The 24030-nt window shown below is 40.1% G+C and overlaps 1 protein-coding gene and 1 long non-coding RNA gene across 5 annotated transcripts in view; one reads left to right on the plus strand and one right to left on the minus strand.

Moving 5' to 3' along the window:
- Positions 1–24030, plus strand: part of FSHR (follicle stimulating hormone receptor) — an 83133-nt gene that overhangs the window by 42009 nt on the left and 17094 nt on the right. For 2 of the 3 annotated variants that reach the window (XM_002196132.6, XM_030268841.4), the window contains exons 3-6: positions 12967–13041; positions 13432–13506; positions 21215–21286; positions 23479–23556. In XM_002196132.6, the coding sequence (XP_002196168.2) occupies positions 12967–13041; positions 13432–13506; positions 21215–21286; positions 23479–23556 (300 nt within the window). The remainder of the gene's footprint in view (positions 1–12966; positions 13042–13431; positions 13507–21214; positions 21287–23478; positions 23557–24030) is intronic. The other variant, XM_030268840.4, reaches the window with a different exon arrangement.
- LOC140683782 (uncharacterized) overlaps positions 8114–24030 on the minus strand; it is a 145309-nt gene continuing 129392 nt past the window's right edge. For both annotated transcript variants that reach the window (XR_012055255.1, XR_012055256.1), the window contains exon 3: positions 8114–8608. This is a non-coding gene — a long non-coding RNA (uncharacterized lncRNA). The remainder of the gene's footprint in view (positions 8609–24030) is intronic.

Here is a 24030-nt window from a genome sequence, read left to right on the forward strand (position 1 = left end):
GCATAGCATGAGAGGGTGATCTCAGCCTGTGCCCTCAGGAGATGGTGATTCATTTCGAGCTCGGGCTGCCGCAGCTGGCTGTCAGCAGCAGCAGCCTCTCTCGGCCAGACTTTGAAATGGGGTCTCAGTGGGTGTCCACACTCCTTTGTGGGGAGCTCTGGGAAGGTTTGATTGCTTTGGCCGTCCTGTGCCTCATCTATGGATAAATGAAAGATTTTTGCCATCCACATCAATAAAGTCTTTTTACCTCACTTTTAACTAAATGTGACCTAAAAGAAAATCAAGTGCGTTCTCCCTGTTTAATAGGGGCCTTCCTTCTTCACCTTTGGCACCTTCCTAAGCAATCATGTACCAACACATCGGAGCTCTCCTGACAGTCTCCCCTGTACATCTTTAAGGAGGAGGACATAAAACCGTGCATCCTGGTGCAACCCTTCTGGACTCTAAATGATGAGGCAAAATGGATCTAGCAGAGTCACAGGTCGAGGTCAGGGAGAGTCGTGTCCCAAGTTCAGGTCATACCCTGAACTCCAGGGGAATTTCTCTGCCCTTCCCAGTCTTCAGTGGATGAATGTCCTTAAATTGACTTTAGCAGCACACAGAGAAAAAAGTGAGAAGTTGTCGCTATAGGACATGTGAAAGCACAACGTGAGCCACCTGCTACTTTGCAAGGTAAAAGAGAGAGTTTATTTTCTGACTCCAACTTTTATACTTTTCCAAAGGTGACAGTGGATTGGAGAGTGAATGGGCCACCTCTCCAAAGACATTGGACAAACCACTAGTACATCAAGTTTCTCCACCCCCATGAAGGAATGCAAAACAATATGTTGTTTATAGAAATTGTGTGGGAAAGTTTTCTAACAGAATGTAAACTCAGAAGGCTTTAGAAAATCTTAAGAATCAGGGCGACAAGAAATGGAGTCATTTTGCAGCATTAGTCTCTTTTAACAGGTCTTATGGATAAATATTCTCTGTGTGGCTTCTTGGGACTTGCATGCTCACAGAGGTTCATTCGTTTAACGGAAAATAAGTTATAAAATTGATTTACAGTGTGTGCCAGTTGAAAAAAAAAACAAAAACCACAACCAAACACACACATGAGAAAACACACCCCAAAAAAATAAAAATATACAAGTATGTTTGAATTCATTAGGATCAATTACATCCAAAAGGTCTGATGTGGGGCTTTGTATGGTCCTGAAGTTAAATAGGTACCACTGTCCTGACCCTGCCATTTTGAGGTACCGGTTGCATGATATTAGTAATTCAGCCCCCAGGGCAAAGACAAAAATTAAAACCCCACATACTTAAGCTGCTGTATAATCTGTCCTTACCAAAGGCGTTCACGTGGAACACAGGGGATTCACATGGGGAATCTCTTAGCCAGAGTCACACTCCTTTGTGGGGCACACTGGGAAGGTTTGATTGCTTTGGCCGTGCTGTGCCTCATCTCTATATAAATGTAAGATTTTTGCCATCCATATCAATAAAGTCTTTTTGCCATCTTGGAACTGATGGAAAAAGTATAATGCAACCCTATTTTCTTTGTGTAGAAGATTATGGTGTGTGCTGGCGCTGCTGGTTGCTTTCTGTTTGCTGGATCTTTCTGCATGTAAGAAAAATGCTCTTCTGTCCAGGTATCTGGTCCAAATTTGAGTAATTTCAAGATAAAGTATCTTTCAGAGGGAATTCTGATCATGTTCCATAATATTATGTTTCTTCATTATTTGTTTCGTCATTCTGCTATTAAAATAATCCAAAAAGTCATGCTTTTTTTCCCATCTGGTGGAAAAAGTATATCATTTTTCTTTTAGCTTTAATTCAGTATTTAACATTCCTTTAAATCTGAGATAATTTGGGGTCACAGGATTGCCTTTAAGTTTGTGTACTTCTGTGTTCTGTGTACTGAGCTGTGTGCTTTCTAGAGAAAACACTTACTCAGAATTGCAGGAAAATACGCACTCCTCTAAAATGTAGAATGCTAATGTAAATACATATCCACTATTAAAATCAATGGATTTTCATTCCTTCTGCTGCAGAGTCTGAAATCTTCTTTGGTCTCAACTAAAGCAATATGTATTAGAAATTATATTTATCAGAAATCATGGATTTAATTTTCTTTCTTTATTTTCTAAGTGTGTTTCATCAGCATGACTTTTCCAAATGGTGATTTTTGTGGTTTGGGATCTCTTCAGGAATTGTTTTTCCCCCTTATCAGTAGTATTTTCCCAAAGGGTTTTACTGGAAATACTGAAAAAAAATGGTTTTGCTTCAGTGCTGTGAAAACACTGTAAATTCAATTTTATTTACATCAATACAGGAAGTCAGACAGAAAAAAATATCAAAAGTATATGCAATACTGTTCAGCAAAGGAATAGACACAGCTACTTCTAAGGAAAACATATTTTTTTTATTCAAACCCCATTTCTTTTTCAGCCTCCTTCTTTTGTGGTGTGGCTAGAGAGGAAGATTCCTCTTCTCCCTTGATGAAGAAGGAAGAGCTAATTCCAGTAAGGCTTTTTGCATCATCTCTAGGTCAAACTTCCTTCTGTGCCCCAGTTGTATATGACCCAGGATAGAGGGGAGGAGAATGGTTCCCAGGGAGATCAAAATACTCTGACACGGGAGGAACAGGTTGTTGCCAAGTGGCTGAGAATTGCCTCTGGGTTCTCAAGGGGTTTGCTTCATTCCTATGGAATGGTTCTGCCTGAGGGCTCCTTATCAAAGGGCTGGGTCCAGCCTGAGGATTTCCTTGTAAAAGCCCCACCAGAGGAGAAAGCCTTTGTTTGTTTAGTGCTTCTCCAGAGTGGGGTACAGAGCAGTGGTTGCAGCAGCCTCCTTGGAAATGGGGTGAGGTGCACAGAAAGGTAGCTGCTGCCTGCTTTCAGTGAGTAAGAACCATCCTGTGGCCATGGATTTGTTATTTTTATTGCTTTTATTGGAATATTGTGTGTATACACACACAAACACAGAAACATATTATTATAGTGAATTTTGGCCCAAGCTTTATGACATCTTTCTTTCCCCCTGTTAAGACTTTCTTATCTGTGTGCAGCCTTGCAGTGTTTGCAGATAAGGGCTGTAACTCAGGTGGAAGCATAGATTTTCCAAGGTTTCATAGTGGACAGCTGTTCAGTTATTTGTAAAATATGATTCTAGGTATTTTGATTCAGGCTCTTCTTTGCTGCTACTTGGCAGAAGGGTTAGGGATTGTGTGCAATTCCCTGTTTGCATGTCATCTCTGCATCCTCCAATATAGAACCTGCAGATTTGGGGTAAATAGTACTTTTTTCTGCTCATGATATCATGATACAATATCAGAATTAGATAAATCAATCTTGTTGCACACTTATTTTGTAAAGCTTTTGATTTAGTAGCTTCTTGGTGGTGCATGTTTTTTTCTCTGGCAGTCTGTTGCAAGGCAGAAGTTTGGATTTAAATTTGGAAGCATAAAAGAATATCCTTTTCCCTGGTGAGGCTATATGTAGTCATACAAACATTTATGCAGTACCATCTTAGCTGAGCCTGGTGCCAAAGCTCAAGGATAAGAGTTTGTAGGGTCAAGGCTTCAGTTAGACACAAAACATAAGAATAGTAAGTTGCTTTTATGGAAAGGAAGAATGAATGCAAATAGAAAAGAGGAGACAAGGCAATCTCTGTGCTGAAAAAGAATAATTCACAGAGAGAACTCTTAACACTGAATAAGAGAAACCTAAACCTTTTCAGGAGAACATTTGAAAGATGTAGCGCATGGGGCTGGCAACTGTTGGATGATGTCTATAGTCATAATTGGGCTTAACATTAGGCAATGCTAATATTTTTCTTATGATGGGTCAAGTCATGGAGATTTATTTTCACTGAGGCGGGTGTATGTACTATATGATTTGCTCTGGTGAATAATACTGTGTTCTGGGAGGATGTTTGTCGGAACCTGTGATATTTAAATGATCCCAAGATTGCAGAAAGTCTCTGTCTTTCAGCCAAAGAAGAAGTCATAATTCATCTGTGCTGGTTTTCAAGGTTGTTTATTCTTGCTTATCTCTAACATGTTCTGCTGCCCTGCCGCAGGTCTGTCCTGCAGGGCAGCGTGTGGGGCTCTGCCCCCAGTGGGATGTTACAAACATTATATACCAAAAACTACATGTGCTATATTCACAATAATGTGCCAATATCTGTCACCTACATTGAACAGTGTGTCCCTAGCCTAAACCAATAGAAAAATGCCAACACTACAGTGAAACATGGAGGGCATGAAGAAGGAGAAAAAGGACAAGACACGCTCATGCCCAATTTCCTCCATCTTGCCCCTTTTGAACCCCTTATCTAGAATCCTAAAATTCTACTTTTGCACCCCTGCCACACTAATTATTACTTATATCAAACACTCAGAGCTTGTAATTCATCCTGTAAGATTGAAAACTCTTTTCCATGGACTGAGATCAGAGACAGTGTCTCTCGGGGCTCTGTACAGGGGCGGGTCCTGACCCCCCTGCCAGGGTCCCAGGCCTTCCAGGGCAGCCAGAGGGAAGCTCTGGATTCCCACAGATGTTTAATGCAAAAAATTGAGGAGTAAGAACAATTTGTTTTAGAATTTCCTATCTTAGCTAAAATGTTAGATTATGCCTATCTGAGGCAGTTGTTATTCTGGATATTCCTGTTTCTGTAACATATTTGAATTAGTAATGAACTGTCCTCCAGAGGCTTCTCATTAATGTGAACTTCATTAAAGCATTTCAAAACTGTCTGCTGAAGTATCTGGGAGCATCTGCTTCAAGATGATCTGTTTGGAAAGGCTATCCCTAGACTTTGGGCTCTGGAAGCCACATGTTCTCCCAGCCCAAGACAGTCTGCCTATTGATTTTTCCCAGAAATTATTTGCTGAAGTTCTTCGTTCAGCTGCTCTCCTGAATGATTGTCTCCAATGTAATTTCTTCACCTCCCCAGGTCATCTTAATAAACTATTCATCATTAGCTGAATACTATTCAGCATTACTAAAGCCAAGAAAGGAGTAATAAAAGATAAGTGGCAATAATTGCTGCTTGCCCATTTCCATGGAAGGAGTTACAACTTAGCAATATCAGCATCTCTGAAAGAGAAGGTCCCTTCCTCAGCTGAACACTCATCTTTTTCTGCCAGCATGGTCTCAACATTGTCTGGAGCCCATCACGCCTGAAGGGGAAAAGTGCCTTTGACTGAGTGGGTGTTTCTATCTTACACACATTTGTCTGTCTTCCCTGCAAGCTTTCATAGCCAAAGATAAAATTTAGTAATTCCTGAAGTGGGGAGCAGCAGATATGTCTGTCCCAGGGGCTGGAGTGCACTGAGTTCTGAGCCCCATCTCTCTGGACTGCCTGTGTGGAGGCAGATTTCTGTGGAAAGTTGACATTTTCTCCAAAGACCCTTTTTCTTGTTTGATCCTGCAAAGTTTCATGCATTTTCAGCATTGCTGGCAATAAACTGGAAGGACTGTAATACACTCCCTTAGTGCTGGACTATGAGGAGATGTTTGTCCTCCTCAAAGTGTACTGATTATAAAATCAATTCTTATAGTGATGTAGCTTCGTCTGTTGGATCCGGTTGTTATCAGTCCCAATTCTGCAGACTAATAGTGTGCTTTTTCAGATTAGAGAGACCAATGTAAAACCTTTACATGGACAATTAATTTGATGCAACCAAACTCTCCACAGACTTTCATCTGGATTGCTGGCATGGTGCTAAAGCACAGATAAAAATAAAATCCCCTTTGCTTCTGTCTGCTGTGCAGAAATTTATATTATTTTTTTTTCCCATGCCTGCGGGGATTTTTTTGAGAACATGGTTTCATGCCCTTTGGAGAAGACAGGAAGGCAAGCATTGGCACCTCCTGATAATCTCCCTCAAAGACTGATGCACTATCTGACTCCAAGTGTGGAGTTGCTATTAGTGTTCAGTTGGTTAAATGGGTTTTCCACTTATTTAGTAAGGCCAGGACAACACGTGTGTGTATCTTCAGCAAAGTAAAGAGATGATGAGAAGAGTCAGTCCTTGATTTCATTTCTGAAACATCAATATCTGCTAAGAGATATTACCCTGTAACTCCCTTCTGTTCAATAAATCATGACAGGGAGACAAGTTTTTCATGTTCACAAGGAAAAGTGACAGGAGAAAGTGTCAACTATCTATTTTTTAAAGGTCAAAAGTCTCTAATATTTTTAAGAAAAATGGCTTTTCTTTTGTAACCTGTTTAAATCACTGTAGTAGCATTTTGCTGTCACTTCAGAGGGAAGTTTTCAAAAGTAGATTTTAGACCGGCTTGTTTCTGATCAGGCTGAAGAAATAAGAGCCACTCCATCCATGGCAGAGATACAGAGGAGACAGAGGTAGCCAGGTGTTTAATTTTTCAGTTCAGACACGTCTCAGGCTGGTCCTGTGGGGGCTCACCCAGTGAATGCTGGGCAGGATTGCTTGGGCAACACCACATTTACTTGTGAAGCTTGACATAAATTGTGGCATCAGTCAAGCACTGAGTAAAACTGACCTGGAAAATTGCTCTAAAGAGTATTTATATTTATAGAAAGGGGGGGAAATAAGCATTGCTGGCCTTTTTTCCCTTCTCCTTTCCCTTAAATGAACACAGTGCTGTTGATTTGTAGCAGTACAGAAAGCACAGTGAGGCCACCTGCTCTGGGAATCAGTACCTCCAGTATCACTGCTGATTGCAGGTACCTACAGAGTGAAAGAAAAGCATTCATGGGAATCCACAGGATGGCTATGCCACAAAAAAACTGCAGGTGAAGGATAATAGCCAATAAATGCCCAATTATAATGTATCACAGGAAATACAAGGTGAACAGATCAAGGGTATAACCTTTGTGTCACTACAGGACACATGAAAGCACGACGTGAGCCGCTGCTATTGCAAAGGTGAAAAAGAGGAAGTTTATTTTCTGACTCCAGCATTTATACTTCTCCAAAGGTGACAGTGGATTGGAGGGTGAATATGCCAGCTCTCCAATGTCATTGGACAAACTACCAGTGCATCAAATTTCTCTGCCTCTATGGAGGAACGCAAAACAATAGATTGTTTACAGAAAGCTGTGTGAGAAAATTCTCTACAAGAATGTAAACTCAGAAGGCTTTAGAAAATCTTAAGAATCAGGGCAACACCTGTGTACATACCTGCTCTGGAAGGGAATTTAAGGAAGGCTGTAGGAGTTACAGGGATGGAGTCACCACCAGGACCACAGAGTAGGTCCTGTGTGCCTGGAGAGGGGTGAAATCCCTTCTTCACAACACGTGCCCTGCGGGTGACCTGAGCCTTGTCCTGCAGGGCAGCCCACTGCTGGCTAGACCACAAGTGCCTGGATAGTGTAATAAAGTCTCCACCAAGAGACAGGAGAGCTCCTGAGCCTCTGCAATCCATGTGGGTTTATTGAGGATAGAATGAGAATTAGGGAAGATGGGAGCAGGAGCAGGGGAACCCTGCACGCAGGGTGAGTGGGCTACAAGAGTGTCCGGGGAAGAAGGGGCCAGAGCATATAACTGGGAAATATTGTAAATGCAGGCAAACCCAATGGGAAGAAATTATGATGTCTGACTCAATGCAGAAGGCTGAATTATTTCTTTATTATAACTATGCTAAAATACATTAATATGCTATACAAAAGGAAGATACTAAAACTACATACTACTTTCTCTGACTCTCTCTAACACAACTCATGACCCTCTTGCGGAGAGTCCAGCCACAGGTGGATTGGATTGGCCATCAGGCTCAAACAATCCTCACCAGAATCCAATCAAGCACTCACTCCAGGTAAACAATTCTCCAGACACATTCCACATGGGAAAAACAAGGAGCAGAAATAGAAATTGTTTTCTCTTTCTGTCTCTCTGTGCACCTCTATGAAAAATCCTGAGAGGGAGAGAAATGTTCTTGCCATAGGGAAAGGCAAAGGGTGGCTGGGGTACGAACAGTCCAATGGGAAGGGGGTGTAAGGGGGGAGCAGGGACAGACTGGCATAAACTGGACCAATGGGAACAAGTGGAAGGAGTGGTTGACTCAAGAGAACTAATGGGGAAACAGAGAACGTAGAACTTTCTAGAACAGGGGGATAGTACAACTGATGGCAGACATAAACTGCGGAATGCACAGTGTCTGACAGACATACATTCATCTGCACGGGGAAGGCGGGAATCCAGGGGCAACACTTTTGCTTATACCACTGTAGTTCCCATGGCATTTCTGAAGAATCCTCCCCAGGGCTGCCTCCCACAGTGCCCCAGCCATGTTCAAGGTGCACACACCAAGCAAGGACCAGGGAAGCCTTGACAGACAGGGCAGTCCCCGCTGCTAGTCCACCTCGGGGAGAAGAAATGCAGAAATCCATAAATCCCACATCTACTGTGGCCATAAGACAGCCAAACTCACCAGGTGGGCAGCAGTTTCTCTCTATCATTCCTGCTGCTGCAATTACCAAGTCTCCATGCTAGAAATCACACATCCCTGGGCATCGTGTGAGGGGCTAATGCTGGTCCAAGCTGCTCTTCTGAGCTCTTCTGCCTCATGTATGCTCTGCTCTTCTTTTGACACAACTTTCCACTTAAATGATCTCTGTTAACCTTCATTATCTGTATAAAGGCACACAAACATAAGCACACATTTTTTAAAAACAGTCATATTTCCAAGCAGAAGAAGAAATTACCTTATACCCTATCCCTTTGTGCTCCACTCTGATCCTGAAAGGAATTCCTATCATAAAAGTCATAAATTTCCAGTCTATTATTATTTTGTTGGTTTGAAACATTAGATCACTTGGCCCCAAAATCATTGGCTTGTGAGTTTAATACAATCTTGTTTTTTCTGTAAGACTTTTGTTAGCCTGAGACTTTTCCTTCAGTGGACTACAGAGAAACTGCCATGAACTCAAAGTCCCTTGCTAACAGAATTGTTTAAAAGGCCATTTTGATGTATCTTGACTTTTACAGGTTGCACTCTGGGTGCAACTGGTTTGAAGAGGAATCCTTCCTCTGCATCACACTGGGCTCTGCCACAGATATCATGAAGTTGTACCTCTGGCATTGCCTAAGGGCAGCTTTGCAGGCAGATTAAATGATTTTCCATCTCTCTCTCTCTTCTGACACACATGAAAATTATACACTGCACTCAGTTGCTGGGGAATGGGCAATAATGATTCTAGTTTGCTGCTTTCGTGGCAAATTAGAGGAGATCCCTTAATCATGTGATGTCACGTCTTAGAGTCTTACATTCTCTTTGCAGAAAAATAAAAGCAGTTGTCCTTTGTGCCTTTAGAAAATGTATTACTGATGCTTTTTCATCTTTTAGGCTGTATTTGAGTAAACAATTTATGCTTTCAAGGATCACTGGTGATTTCAGTACAACTCTGCATGCAGTGAAAACTAAGCTCAGGCGGATGCCTAAGCACTTTGCAACCACTGGGTGGTTTGGATATTTGGGGTTTTTTTAAGAAATTGCCCCTGACTGTTTTACACACAAGGCTTGTCTGTTTCAGTAGTGATGCTGGGATTGCTGGCTGAGTTTCCTGCCAGAGCTACCAGTAGCACTAATAGTGTTATTCATTCCAAACAAACAATGTAATAACAGCCCTATCTCCTCTCTTGATGACATATAATCAGATCTGCATTATGAGCAATCATCTGTTTGTGTGTATTTATACTGCAAGACAAAACACTTGCACAAACACTAGCCAGCAATCTCTTTTTCCTCTTTGTAGATACTGCCTCAGGTGTTATTTGCTCTCCTCTATAGAAGATCTGAGTCTGCTGAGTTGGTTGTTTGATGTGAGCAACAGTGGTTTGCACTTTTAATGTCATGGAAACCTGTATCCAAGACAGTGTTGTTTGGGATTTCCAGGAGCAGGTGTGAACTTTTTGCTAGATATGAATAAATAGTTCACACAAATTATGCAACCAAAACCCAGATTAGTGCTGCCTATTGTTCACAGTGTGTGCCTGATCTCCTAAACAGAATGTTTTTATTTTATTTATCCTTCTTATCTGAACAACAGCCCTGTCAAGTTTATGTGCAGCCCAAAACTGGGATTCATCTGCACAGAACAATGAAGAGTAAGGTCATCACCACCAGGATTTCTTGGAGAGATTGTGGCAGAGGATGCAGTTCATTGCAAGGGACAGAGGGTCTTTTCCCTCACCACTGCAATCCCCTGAACACAGAGGATGCAGCCCAGCACCAGAAGGGTTACTGCCTTCTGCCACTGACAGTTTTCCCTTCTATTCCTTTCACTGGTCGTGAGATGCTCATAACCTCAACAGCTGAAAAAGAGGTTTGCTTCAGCTGGAAGACGAAAAAATATCATTGTAAATGGACATATTTATGTATGTCCATATTTTCATTGCCTGTTTAAAAAAACCAAGACTGTTGCCTTTGTACCTGTGAATGGGATTGTTAGAATGAAAGACAGTGCATTTCCCACATCTCTGAAAGACCCCTCATGCAGGCGTTATTTAATTTGGTTTAAAACGCAGTCTCGAAAAACTTACTATTTTAAAAACTTAATCTTACAAAAACAGTTTAGAGATTCTTATCTTCCTTCCTCTCTTCATTCCTTTCCTTCGCCATGCATTCTCCAAGCCTTCCAGAGTGCCATGGCCTGCTTGTGCCTCACTTTAATCAGATCTGTATCTTCCATTTCTTGAATTGAAACAAAGCCAATAACCTACCACATACTTTGGAAGCCAAAACACTCTTCTGATGCAGAAACATTCATTTTTAAGCAATATATTAAAAAAGCTGTGTCATCCAAGTTGTTCCAAAGTTAGATAGCAGATTGGATCATAAAAAATTATTACCCTCAGCAGCACTATCTGCTGAGTGAGGTCACAACTGTATTATGGTTTCTTAATAACCCTTTTTTCCGTGTATAAGGCCAACACATCTGCAACATTTTTTTCCCTGAACTTCTTAGTGGCATGAAGTATCGTCCGGCTAAATGTATTTGTTGGTATTAAATGTGCTGCTTTTTCTGAAGGTTTTCTTTTTTCTAGACAAGTTATTTTTAGATTGTTAAGAATGACAAATATACACCTGACCACCCAAAAAGAGCATGGGGAAAACCAAACCAAACCTTAAAAGTGTAAGACACCTCCCACATTGTTAAATATTTGAGACTGTAGTTAGCAAGTGAATTTTATACTGTCATATAAATACCTCATAGGGAGTGTTTGCTTCTATTCTATTCTATTCTATTCTATTCTATTCTATTCTATTCTATTCTATTCTATTCTATTCTATTCTATTCTATTCTATTCTTCTGGATATTTCTACTTGTAATTTTTAAACAAAACAGGAAGATGATAAAAATCTTTGGAGCATCCCTTGCAATGGATGTGTATCTCATGTGGCATGAAGGAATCCCTGTCTCCATTGAAACATTTTGTTGCTGCTGAAAATTAAGTAATAAAGAGGAATACACTCACATGTGAGCTGGTGGTTCAGCACTGCTAAACAAACCCAGTCCTCAATGCACCCTGCCAACCACCTATTGTCAGTTCTCATGTACTTTTATTTTCTTATTCTCCTGCCAGTTTAGAGCTCCTGGAGCAGAGCAGAGTTGTATTTCTTCCAGAAAAAAACCTTGAGGAAACAGAAGGGAAAACTTCTTATTAAACTAAAAAATATTAAACCAATATGGCATTTTTTTAAAACTGAAAAGGTCAGGTGAAAAACACGTCTTCTTTTGCAAGGCTTTTTTTTTTGTCTTAAATGGGCAGGTAATCTGTCAGGTATTGTTCAGCTGTTACTTAAAAGAGAGTGGAATACATTTATATTCCTCTGATTAATTTTTATGATTATTTTTTGACCGTGCACCTGAGATTACAATCTCTTGTTTTACCTCAGGCCTATTTGAATCTATTTGTAACCATCATAATTTCAAAATAACAAGATATCCAGGAACAAGTGTCATCCAATTTCCAATCTATTTATCCAAGGTTTCATTCCAAAGATGGGTGCAGTTACCTTATGATTAAAATGCAATAGACCATGAACTATCACTGAATTACAACTGTATTACAAATTTTACTTCCTACAGCTGACCTCAGCCTGAGAAAAAAAAAAGAAATTGGCACCACTTCCAAAAAAAATGGCAGTGAGGAATCTTTTGGCACAGCTGTCTTTACCTCGGCCTTCCTGGTCAGTGCCAGGATAAGTGATGCGACTGGGACAGAGGACACTGCAGAAATACCCTCTTGATTCACATGGGGAAATTCCTGAGCTCTAAATTACACCAGAGCCTGAGCCCTGTCTTTGCTGTCCCACAGATTAAGGAAGCAAAGAAATATGTGCTCTGGACTAACAGGAGATACATTCTGGTGTGGTGATAGCAGTAAAACTGGCCATTTATATTCTGCAGTTCTCTGGCTGTAAGTGGGCATTAACCATGTACAGACCATGTCAAATTAGGTTTGCTCCAAGCTGTGGAAGATTTCTTCACTTCTGTGGTCTCCAGCTGCTGTTGACAATGGCGCATCTTCTGGTGGCTTAATTTTAATCATTGGGTCAAGACAGCAGTGTCCTGTTGCTGAAGCTGTGTCATATTTCTTGGGAACTTTTTTGTTTTCAGTCACCTTCACCCCCTCTTTTCTTCACTGAATTAAAAGGTTTCATTAAATTTCTATCAGTAATTAGTAATGTCAGAAGTCCAGTACCCCATGATGGATAGACCCTGACTTCTAATGCACAGGGAATAGAGGCAGCAAGACATGCAGGGTTGATGCTGCACATACAAACTCCAGCCTCAGCTCTCTGTTTGTGACTGTTGTTGTTGCTTGCCACAGCAGTAGTCATCAGTGTTTCTGTTTTCTTATCTGATATCCTCCTTGTTTTTAAAACTCATCAGTAATCTGAGAAGTTCCTTGTGAATTTTTCACTTCTCCATTTTCTGCTTCACCATGACTTGAAATATCTTGACTTCTAAATTATTTTGCAGAGAGATCTCACAGAATGATGCCTTGGAGGTCATAGAAGCAAATGTGTTTTCCAACCTTCCCAAACTACATGAAATGTAAGTAATGAGCAATCTAAATGCAAAGGAGACAATTATAAAGATTCATTATAGGCAAGTATCAAAGGTTTCGCAGTTTGGTTCAGGTAAGCACTGAAGAATTTGTAGCATTATAGGAGCATTTGAAATCTCCCTTTGTCTTTTCCATCTTCTTATCTAGTTGTCCCTTTCTTCACCTGCTCAGGCGAAAATTTATCCTCAGATCACTGCCAGGATCAAAAGGTGATGGGGTCTGCCTGTCCATGGTGGGCTGCTCCCTGAAATCATCCAGATCTTCTGCTGTCAAAAAGAAATTCTCAGCATATTGTTCCACTGCATCATGGGACAAACATAATTTTAAGATCAGTATATTGATATATTTTTCTCTGCTGTTTCATTTCCTCTTTGCAGAAGAATTGAGAAAGCCAACAACCTCGTGTACATCGATAAAGATGCCTTCCAACACCTTCCGAGCCTCAGATATTTGTAAGATCATTTGCTCTTTACAAGTCCTAGGGTCACTTTGAATTACACACCTGTGTATTTGTCCAGCTGGTGCTGAGCACTTTGGGTGATAAGACAGGATAATTCCCTCTCCTCACTACCAGCTGCACATTATCAAGACACATTTTCATGCCTGCACAGTCCTCAGAAAAGCTGAAGATAAAGCTTCCACAGAGGAGTCCTACACACAAGTTCCTTGAGCCTTTCTAAGCAACAGGTTGAAAATGACTGATGAGAAGAGGAGCTGGAGCTTTCTTACATCTATAGAAAGAAATTTAGGTTGCAATTCTCCCCTTCAAATTTAGGTTGAAGCTCCTCTCCCAGGAGCTTAGGGACAAAAATTAAATTTCTCATCTGTCTTTCCTATGGTGCGGCCTTCTGTTATATGTCACATACATGATGTTAAGCATTCAAATTATTTTTTTCTTTGGCAAAGGTGGTGTTATAGCTATGCTCTTCATGAATGCCTGATGTGAGATTATTAGATCCCCAAAATACAAACATATAGCTGTATTCAGATACAAAATAATTGTTTACAAAATACAAAATAAAGCTGTATGTACAGTTTTATTTCCACAGCCAGCCTCATCAAGAATGTGATTTGCACCACTGTGGTTGCCACATCTGCTTCTGTGGAGTTGCCATTAAAATTCAGTGGCAGCTGAATGCATCCTTGCAGAAATCTGGTTACTCAAATATTTTCACAGCTTTTAGCACATGGTTTTAACGTGACTGACAATCTGTCTTCTGCATTAAAACCACAATGAAGTCCAATGAACTCAATTTACCACTAGTTGGTTTTAATGGTGCCAGCTTATACAGCTCAAATAGTGCCCTTTGGTGGGCAGGATACCAGTTTATTCACCCAGCAGGATACCAACTTAACTTTTGTATGTGCATTCACCTGAGCACATAAACCCCATCTGATTTTCCTGACTGACACAAGAAACCTTACTCATACAAGAAGCCTTGTTTTCCTAACTCATGCAAGAAGCCTGGTCATGGTTGCTACATTTTGGTACCTAAAAGGAAACAGTTAATTGTCTGGTCAGAGATTTCATAAAGACAGTATGAAATCAGGTCAGTGGTCTGATAAGTGCAGCTCTCAGTAAGCCTAGGAGTGTTTGAAGTCTCTGAAAATCACTAGTATTTGACAGGTTCTGGGTTCAAAAATGCCAAGGGGCATTACTTTGAATTTTTACTTTAAAATTTGAGATTTAAGACTTGGACTTTAGGAGATAAGGTGTATTTAGCACTAGAGAAGCAATTACAGTTTAAACCCTCATTGAACTGGAACATGTGTCTAGATTTGGAATAGGATTTTTGCTCTTCCCAGTATTTTGACTGATTCCCACTTTATCAAATTCATTAGACAGCTTGGTAAACTTTAACTTTTGTGTTTGCATAACTGGAACCCAGATTTTTCTCTTGACAGTAGGGAAATAAAGCTCTAAGTTTGCATTGTCATGTGCCTTTTTCCTTCCGTTTCAAGCCTGAGTCATCCAGCAGTGATTGCTGTCTTTGAGTAGCTCTGGCCACCGAAGAACAAAACCACAGCATTTGTTTATCCCATGTAAAATCCCCAGAACAAGCTGCCATGGGGAGTACAGCTGTCAGATGTACAGATGGGTAGAAAGAATGAGAGCATATTTATCTCACATGAAATTGAAGACGAAATGTGAACATACTAAAGAACACACTAATTTCAGTTAACATGTAAATATGGGACACAGCAATCATAGGTGAAGGTAAAGTCACCCTTTAAATATCTGAAATAGTGCTTTTCTCTTGGCACTATTGGATGTTGCCTCTTCTGAACAGTTCTCATTCCACACTCCTATGCATGTTGACTCAAACATTCAGAGGTTCCACCTATGTAAAAATTCAGCTGCAACATCAATCCTATGACCTATAGAAGCAATATAGGCTGAAAATACAGAGGATTGCTTGTCTACCTGACCATTCCACTGTCCTCTTCAGTTAGTTTTATTTGCTAGCTGATATCAGAGGTAACTGCATTTTGAACTTTTTTAAAGGTTTTTTCTCTTGTGAGCATGGAGGGCCAGAAGAGACTCTCCAGCTGCTATACCCTATTTCTTCCCAGATCCACTTCATATATCCCATTAATTAAGTGCTTTATTGAAATTCCTGATGCTCTTCACTGTTCCCTGCTTTCTTCCATTTTCCAGGAGAGGCTTTTCTAGAAACATAATGATTTGACAACTAGAAGATCTCCTCTAGTTTATTCATGGCTCCTTAATTCATGTTCATTCTTGTGCCAAAGCTTTTCTCTGGTTTATGTTCATAAAATTCATCTTTGGTATTTACTCCACTAATGGATTCATGCTGCACCCCCTCTGTGCCTTCATTTTAGGAGGTAAAACCCCCCAGTCTTGCATGAAACCCCAATGAAGTCCATTTAAAACTAGTTGGTTTTAATGGTGGCAGCTTAATAGAGAGTACAAAAGGTGCAGGTTTCCTGCCTGGACCTCCTGAACGGATGAATGTGGGGTTTGTTCTAATAACAAGGGTTGAGGAAGTTGTGCTGGGGGTATAAATCTGTGCCATATTGTTGGCTTCAGTGGAGCTGCATCATTTCCCCACATGGGCCTGGGAGCAGGGCACAAAGTTCTTGTTGGGACTTTCTGCATCCAGTGACACGGGATGCTGAGTAACACCGTGCTCAGATCACCTCTCTAAGTGCAGCCACACCTCCGTGTTCTCCCCTGCATTTCTGGAGGAAAGATGCCATTTTCCCATCCCCTGGCCTCGCTGACTGCTGCTTGTCCTTGTGGGAACTGAATAGGCAGAAAGCTTTGCTGTTGAAAAGGATAGGATAGTTAATTTAATGAGAAAGCAGAAACCTTGATGGAAGGCTGTAAAACACCATTTGGTAAAGGTAACCCAGTATTCTCCTTTCTGTGACATGCAAGGAAGAGGCAATACTGAAAATAAAAGGTAAGATGTCGAGGAGGTTAATAGATTGATGGTTTTTCAGTTCAGTCAGGGAGGGGTTTTGTGGTGGTTGTTCAGGGTTTTTTATACAATACACGAGCAAAAGATTGTAAATGTGTGGGACTATAGTTTAAAATAATTCATAAAAGGGTGAAGCATCAGTGTGGAATAACTATTGCAGAAATGATAAAAATTTTAAGGCCATGAAAGGAAACTTGTAAAACCTGGAAACTTGTAAACCTGTACATCACTGCCTAATTTTTGCATTAATTGCTGTAAGTTAGGAAGGAATAGCACATGGTTTTGTCAATATCTTGTCACATAACAGATTAGGTGATTCTGTCTGACTGTATAAGGAGGTACAGAGAGACCACGCTGCAACCAGCATCTCAAAGCACAAGGACTTGGACTTGGGTACCTGCCCATCCTTGGATCATTGTGGTTCTTCTGAAGCTCTCAGCTATGGGTACAGTCTGGCAGGGTACAAGACAACGTGTTCTGATTCCTTACACAGTTCTGTGGCTGTAGAAGAACTCTTAAAACACAGTGCAGAAAATCTTTCAGAAAAAAAATATATATTTACTGGTGGATTTTGTTCAGAAAACACAGAGAAAAAAAAATTAATCAGTCTCAATGTCCAAAATTGAGCCCAGGTACTACAGCCCATTAGTTTAATGACCTTTGCAACACATTGTTTGCAAGGTTTTCTCTGTGTTTCTACAAAAACAGTTTTATAGCCAGTGGGTCATGTTTATGGGCAGGCAAAAAGCTCTAGCTAGCCTTGTCAGTCCCCTCATTGGCTTCATGGCCTCATTATGGCCACAAGCTGTTGAATATTAATATGCTTTTATCTCTGTCAACTTGGAGACTAATACATTTCCTCTTCAGCCCCTTTGTCACTCCCTTTTTCTCCTGCATCATCATTAGCAGAATGGCAAAAAACACAAAGAAAAGTAAAGTGCTGAAAAAATGCAATGCTGAATAGCCTAAACCTTGTAGAAACAGGCAACCTTAACTTTCTCACCAGTCTTTTAGAAGCAGTGAAGAGAATTGCTAATTGGTTTGCTTGGGTATGTGCCAGAGAGACAGACTGCTTCAAAATGGTAACTTACTGACCTTTTCATGGGTACAAGATTATTTATCTGGCTCTCATTAGGGAGACCTGTGGCACAGTCTCTTTAATAATGTAGTGATGGCTTGGCAAACTCATTTTCTTTCCAAAATTAGTTCTCATATGTCCTTTGGTTCATTTTCGAGGGATGTCCATGTCCTGCATTAAGCAATCTCAGCTTACAATACAAAGATTTGAATGTAACACTCTTTTCAGGTTAATTTTGAGGGAATACAACTGAATTATTGGAGAGGAGGGAAAATGTAGGTCCCAAAATTATGGGTTTTGCCTGCAGAAGGAGCAGAGCCCAACTCCAAGTCTTTCAGCAACTTGTATCTGTCTGGTGCTTCCCAAACACAAATCTGCATTTTCTGCAGGTGCAGCAGACCCCACAGAATTCCTGACCTTTTCTTGGAGTTGACTCTTGAATAAAAAGAAGTGATGTTCCACTCCATCCTTTGGTGTGACAGCCTCACAGTTAAAGACCTTCCCCCAGGAGTGGGGGCTGCAGATTTAAGCCTGGGATACCTAAATCAGAGGAATGTCCCGCTGGAATCAGGCTCACAAGCACCATCAAGTGACCAGTGTGATTAAGGGACACAAAGATAATGCTTCCTGAGTGAAGTTGTGTTTATCTCTGCCTACCTTGAGTCTGCAATTTCGCAAATACCCACTGTAAATTGATGAAGTAAACTGTGTTCTTATATTTGTCAGAATAGCTCCTACAATTTGGCACAAGAAAAAAAAAAAACAAACCAGAAATTTTGCTATATCTGGAGATAAGCAGCCAGAATCTTCCAGGAATTAGTTTCTGATTTTTTTTTTTTCTTCAGATGATTGTGCTGCTCTGTTTTCTTAAGTGCTGAGTCTAGTAAGCCTTTTCAGAAAAACAATTAATACCTTGGAATGCAGCCATCAGCCATCTGAAAAAAAAAGGGTTCTCACCAAGCTGTTTATGCATGGCAAAGGGGGACTCAGTTATAACACAGATTAAAGAGGACACTTGTTTAAAGTGAGGTTACTAAGGATGTATACATTGTATGGTAAATATATTGACAGAGCTGTCCTGCAGGAAAGATATTCAGTAAATTGGATTATCTACATTCTAAAAAGATTATCCACTTAAAGGCCTCTGGAGATTTGCTGGTGGAATAAAAAGAGAGGGAAGATCTAGGCTGAAGTCTAGCTAAATATTTTCTTAGTTCTTTTTCTGCATTTAATTAAAAGAACATCCTCCCCTGCTCCTAATCACCATTCTGTGCCTCTGTGCAATCAGTGCCTTGTACCACCTGTAGATTTACTTCAATATGGAATGATTTGTCAAAGATGCTTTCCTCTTCATCTCATGCTGCTCAGTTGACACCAGTGAAATTGAGCCCTGAACACTTTGGAATTAGTGGAAAGATCAGAACTAACCCAAAGCATTGGAGATGTCTTTTCTCACATGTATGGTGAAAGCCCTGATAACCAATATGGAATTTTGATATGCTGGGATTAAGTTGCCCCTGGGAGCAGTGTTTGAATAGCAGATGTCACCTTTCATTGCTGTACCATCAGGACTGAGATTTTCTTGGGAAAGGACTGTAGAAAGAAAAGCTTCTTATGTCTTCTCTGTCCTGCAGTAGCCACACACTACTTGTCAGCAGTCTCCTCCTTCATTTTCCTACTAAGGGAAATGTATGCCATAATTTGTGTTTAAAAGGGGCATGTAAAATAAGCTTACACAAATTTTTAGCATATGACTCATTTGAAATTAAAGGCAGCTTTCCACTAAAACCCTGAATATCTCCAGTAATTTGGAGAGTGTATTTTAAAATATTGTAAGGGGGAGTTACAGGTTCTTCTCCTATTGCTTCTCTTTTTTTTCCTTTTTTTTTTTTGGTTTTTTTTTTTTTTTTTTTGGCAAAGTCCTTTTACGAAGTGTAAGTGCAGAAATGTTTTAACTAACCTTGTATAATCCACCTGCTTTGTTAATCATGCTTTCTATTTAACTATATGTAATAGTTTTTCAAAGGCATTTTTGTGGCGCTTTCTTGGTCACACTTGACAGCTGCTATTTTTACATTAATGCAATGTCAGACCACTCTGAATCCTGAGATGAAACAATCTTGACATTTCAGCAACTTTCCCAAATTGCCTGCTTCAATATTCACTAATAGTACTTTAATTTTTCCCTGCATATGAACTATTGCTTTCTGTTACAAGATGAGACAGATGAAAGTTGGCTTTTCCGCATCTGAGGATACCCAGATACCATCTCAGGGATCTCAGAGCAGTATTTATGCAAGTGAATGGCTTTTTTATGGACTTATGTGTCATCTTGAGTTCCCAAATGTAGGATTTGGTTGTCACATGTAGGCGTTCCGTTTCAATTCAAATTATGAAACCTGAAAGACTGCAACTCTCCTGAAATAATCTAGGTTCATAAAAAAACATCATATGAACAATGTTACCTTTTTCTGGTCTCAGCCAGTCCTTTGATCACAATTCAGCTATTCAGGAATTATACTGTTTAAAAAATAAATAAAAGAAAAAAAAATCACATCTAATAATGAAATAATATTGTTCTAAGTGCCAGGATAAAAAAAAAAAAAAAAAAAAAAAAGAGCCCTTACATATCCTGTGTTCCTTAAGAAACCAAATATTCTCAGTGAAAGGTTACCTTCTTTACAATCTCATATATTAAAAACACAAAGGTATAATCAAACTTTCAAGAATCCAACATTTCTCTTTGTGTGGTGGGGTAAACATGAGACTTTTTGGTGTCTGGAAAAAGCTCCCAAATGTTCAGAGGCCAGTCCAGTCCAGCTCCTCCTTCCAGCACTCAGCCCTCCTTCCAGCCATCAGCAGCCACCAGTCATCTCCTGCTGCATGGCTACATCAGATTTTTCCTGTCCTGTTATTCTCTGGATAACAAAATTTGACTAAATTAGATGTGGTCCATCACTGTGGATACCAGTGATCTCACTGGCTGTGAGCACAGGGTTTTCCTTCAGGGTCAGCAGTTCTGGGGTGGTGTTTCATAGACAGGAACCACAGTGCAGAGGCCAGTGATGGTCAGTGCAGTGGGAGGGTGGAGGTATCTAAGGACAGAGGTTTGGGTCCATTTCCAGCTACACAAACTGCTGAAATGTTCCCATGATTTTGGCTCCTCAGTATCAAAGGTGCTGGGGAGTAAAATGTCCTAATTCTCTCCTAATTTCATCAATTAATTTCCCCTGGAATTAATGTGTTCTCTATTATAGTAGAAGGTTAAAATTGTGGTGGGTTAATACTTTTGTCTTAGAACAGCTACCATGAAAATAATTATCCTGGGTCAATGCAGTTGATTTCTTAGAATATTGTTAGGAAATTACTATGGACAATTTACTGAGATCATCAGGTGGGACTGTGTTATCATCCAAGGTAGGTTTTCTCCCTTTACCTCTTTTGGCAGAACTCAGCTTGTACTTTGGACAAGAACCTTTTTAAATTACAATGTCAAGCTTCCTACTGGGAAACCTCACTTTTGTGGCTAAACTCTGCCTGTTGTGACAACCATTTTAAGTCCAATGTTCTTCTTCATTAATTGCTGTCTTCTTTCCAAGAGCAGACTGAATAATCTTCATCTTCTCTTCCCCTTAGGTTAATATCAAACACTGGCCTTCGGTTTTTACCTGCTGTCCACAAGGTTCACTCTTTCCAGAAAGTTTTGCTGTAAGTTTGAATTGTTTGCTTTTCACATTTTGAAAGCTGCCTTTGAGTGTTGTTCTGCTCCAGCAAAGCCTTTCAAGACACGATTCCCCATGAGTTCATTTGCTGTCTCCACAGTGGCGTGTTGATTGTGATTTTGCAGGCATTGGGTGTCAGAAGGTCCCAGCTCTCTCTAGGTCTCCCTTCTACAAAGCATTGGAACCTGCACTTTACAGACCACTCTTCCTTTAACTGCAGTGTGAGCACGTGTCTGGGTGGCCCAGGGGACAGGCAACAGCCTTTAACTCCTCTTTCAGAAGTTGAAATCCAAACCAGGATGGTGGCAGTGGAAATTTGTTGTTACCTGATAAAAAGTTTCTGACCTGCATGGGAAGAGTCACTGATCTCAGAGCTAAGTTCCATCAGAAGTGGCCACATCACAAAGAAAAGAAAAACAAGAACAACAAATCACACCAAAACCCAGACTCAGGGAATTATCTACAATATCCTTTTCTATTTTCCCCTGTCAGTAACACTGTCCAGAAAATGAAATTTTTTACTATGGAAAACTCCAGTGCCAATGAAGAAAAAAAAATATTTGTGTAAAATTTTGTGTGAAAACAGGTTGTTAATTTCCTACAGAACTTCTTCTTCTTCTGCAGAAAAAATTAACATCAGAAAAACTTGGTTTCTTTTTCACTGAAAAATCTTTTGCATACATTTCTCAATAAATCCTTAGTATAACTGAAAACATTCTTTTGGAGAAGATTTATTGTTAATTCACATACAAAGTTCTGCATCTTCAGTCTTTGATTAGAATATTTCAACCTGCAGAAACATTAATCCTGCAATTATTAATGGCTATCTTATAGTACCCATTAATATCAATAAAAATGCATATAAAATATAGAGGGGGTTGACTGAATATAGTATGCAGGCATATAAAGTAAGAAATCCATTTCAGGAATACACTTGTTGTATGTAATTCTGAGAACTTCAGTTCATTGCTCCTCAAAACCATCAAGGAAATGCAACAGCTATGGCACTACAGGGACTTTCACCTGTACATCTCTGTGTTTATCATCAGTCTTAACTAGACAGGAATTACTGCAACCTGTACCAGCAAGAGCTTTTAATTTTTTAGGTGCAACTCCTCACTTCCCTGTATGAAAAAATAGACCTTGATACTGATTGAGTCCCAAACTAGACCTCTGTTCAAACCTTGGACCCTCTGAGGTCAATAAGAGAATTCCACTTGGCTCAAGCTGTGCCAATATTTAAGTACTAAAGACAGGTCTTGAAATTTATAAAGGGCAGAGCTTTAGTAGAGGGATACAGTTCACTTGCATGGGTGCTGTGTTCCCTCCCTATTCCTGCCCCTGCTGCCCTCAGTTTGCTGAATGAAGCCTCTGTGTAAGTGTCACTGTGCAGAATTGTGGCTGTATGGAGCTGTCAGCATGAGATAATTTTGGAACCACACTTAATTGCAAGCTTTGCAGATAATTAATTTTGTTCCCTGCTTTCCAACAGAAACAGCATGGAAACAGCAATATCCCCAGTCTAAATTATGAGTAACACTATTTAACTTCTTTGAGGCCTGTATTGAGCCAGCGACAGAACGTTCTTTTTTTTTTTTTTTTTTTTTGTATCAGTCACAACTGAGAAAAGACGGAAATTCTTATTTGTCCGTTCAACAAATTGCACTGACAGGGGTCCTGCATTTAAGTTCTTAAGCACATACCAAGCTTATAAGCAACCCTGTTGACATCAGCTGGGGAATGATTCATGGGCTGGTAGGTACCCTGCTGAATCAGGCCAAAGAGGCTAATGGCTTTCCTCCTTCTGGTTGGGAGGCTGGGAGAAGGGATGGCCTCGCAGCCCCTCCCATTGCATTTCTGGGGAGTATGTTTGCTGGAGGAGCTATTTCATCTGCCTCAGGGTTGTAGACCTGAGATTATATGCATTTTAATGTCTTCAGACTATTTGGGAGGAAAGTGTGGGGGTGTTGGAAATGTTTTGCTCCAGCCTTTTTTAGCAGGAAGGTTTGTGCTCCACGGGGAAAAAAATGTCTTGGAAACTTTGGTCATTACCCTCTGTCTGTAGTACTTCCTCAGACTGAATATAAAGGAAAAATACTGTGTTTGAAGCAGCATATTGTATTGAAAGGCTTGTAGAAGTACAAAAAGGTGTCATTTCTATTGTATTTTATTTTTCAGAGATATTCAAGACAATATCAATATACGTACAATTGAAAGAAATTCATTCATGAACCTGAGTTCTGAAAGTGTGATTCTGTGAGTAGACATAGCAAACTCATTTTTATCCTTGTTAGCTCAATTCTTTTCCAGAACAGGGTCAAGGATAGCAGGAGTTGGGCACTTTTTCATACACTTCCAAATTCAGTTTGAGATTTTAATTTCTCCTTGTCCCTGAGATCTCTGTATTCAGTTTCCCTGCCATGAAACAAATGAATGCTTTTGGGGGTTTTTTGTTTTTGTTTGGGTTTTTTTTTGTTGTTGTTGTTTTTTTGTTTGGTTGGGTTTTTTTGGTTTTTTCTTTGGTTTTTTTTTGTTTGGTGTTGTGTTTTAGTCCTGATCTTTATTTTAGAAGCACATCAGAGAGCGAATTTAGTAATTACCGATGCCAAGGTTAAACAGCTACAGCTGCATTCCCTGTGATACAAATTGTGTTCAAAAGGATGGCACGACTCATAAATATTTACAGTGAGACACATCACTCAAAGACGTTTATTAGTTGGGCAGAATATA

The sequence above is a fragment of the Taeniopygia guttata genome, chromosome 3 (genome assembly GCF_048771995.1).
Source record: "Taeniopygia guttata chromosome 3, bTaeGut7.mat, whole genome shotgun sequence".
NCBI lineage: Eukaryota > Metazoa > Chordata > Aves > Passeriformes > Estrildidae > Taeniopygia > Taeniopygia guttata.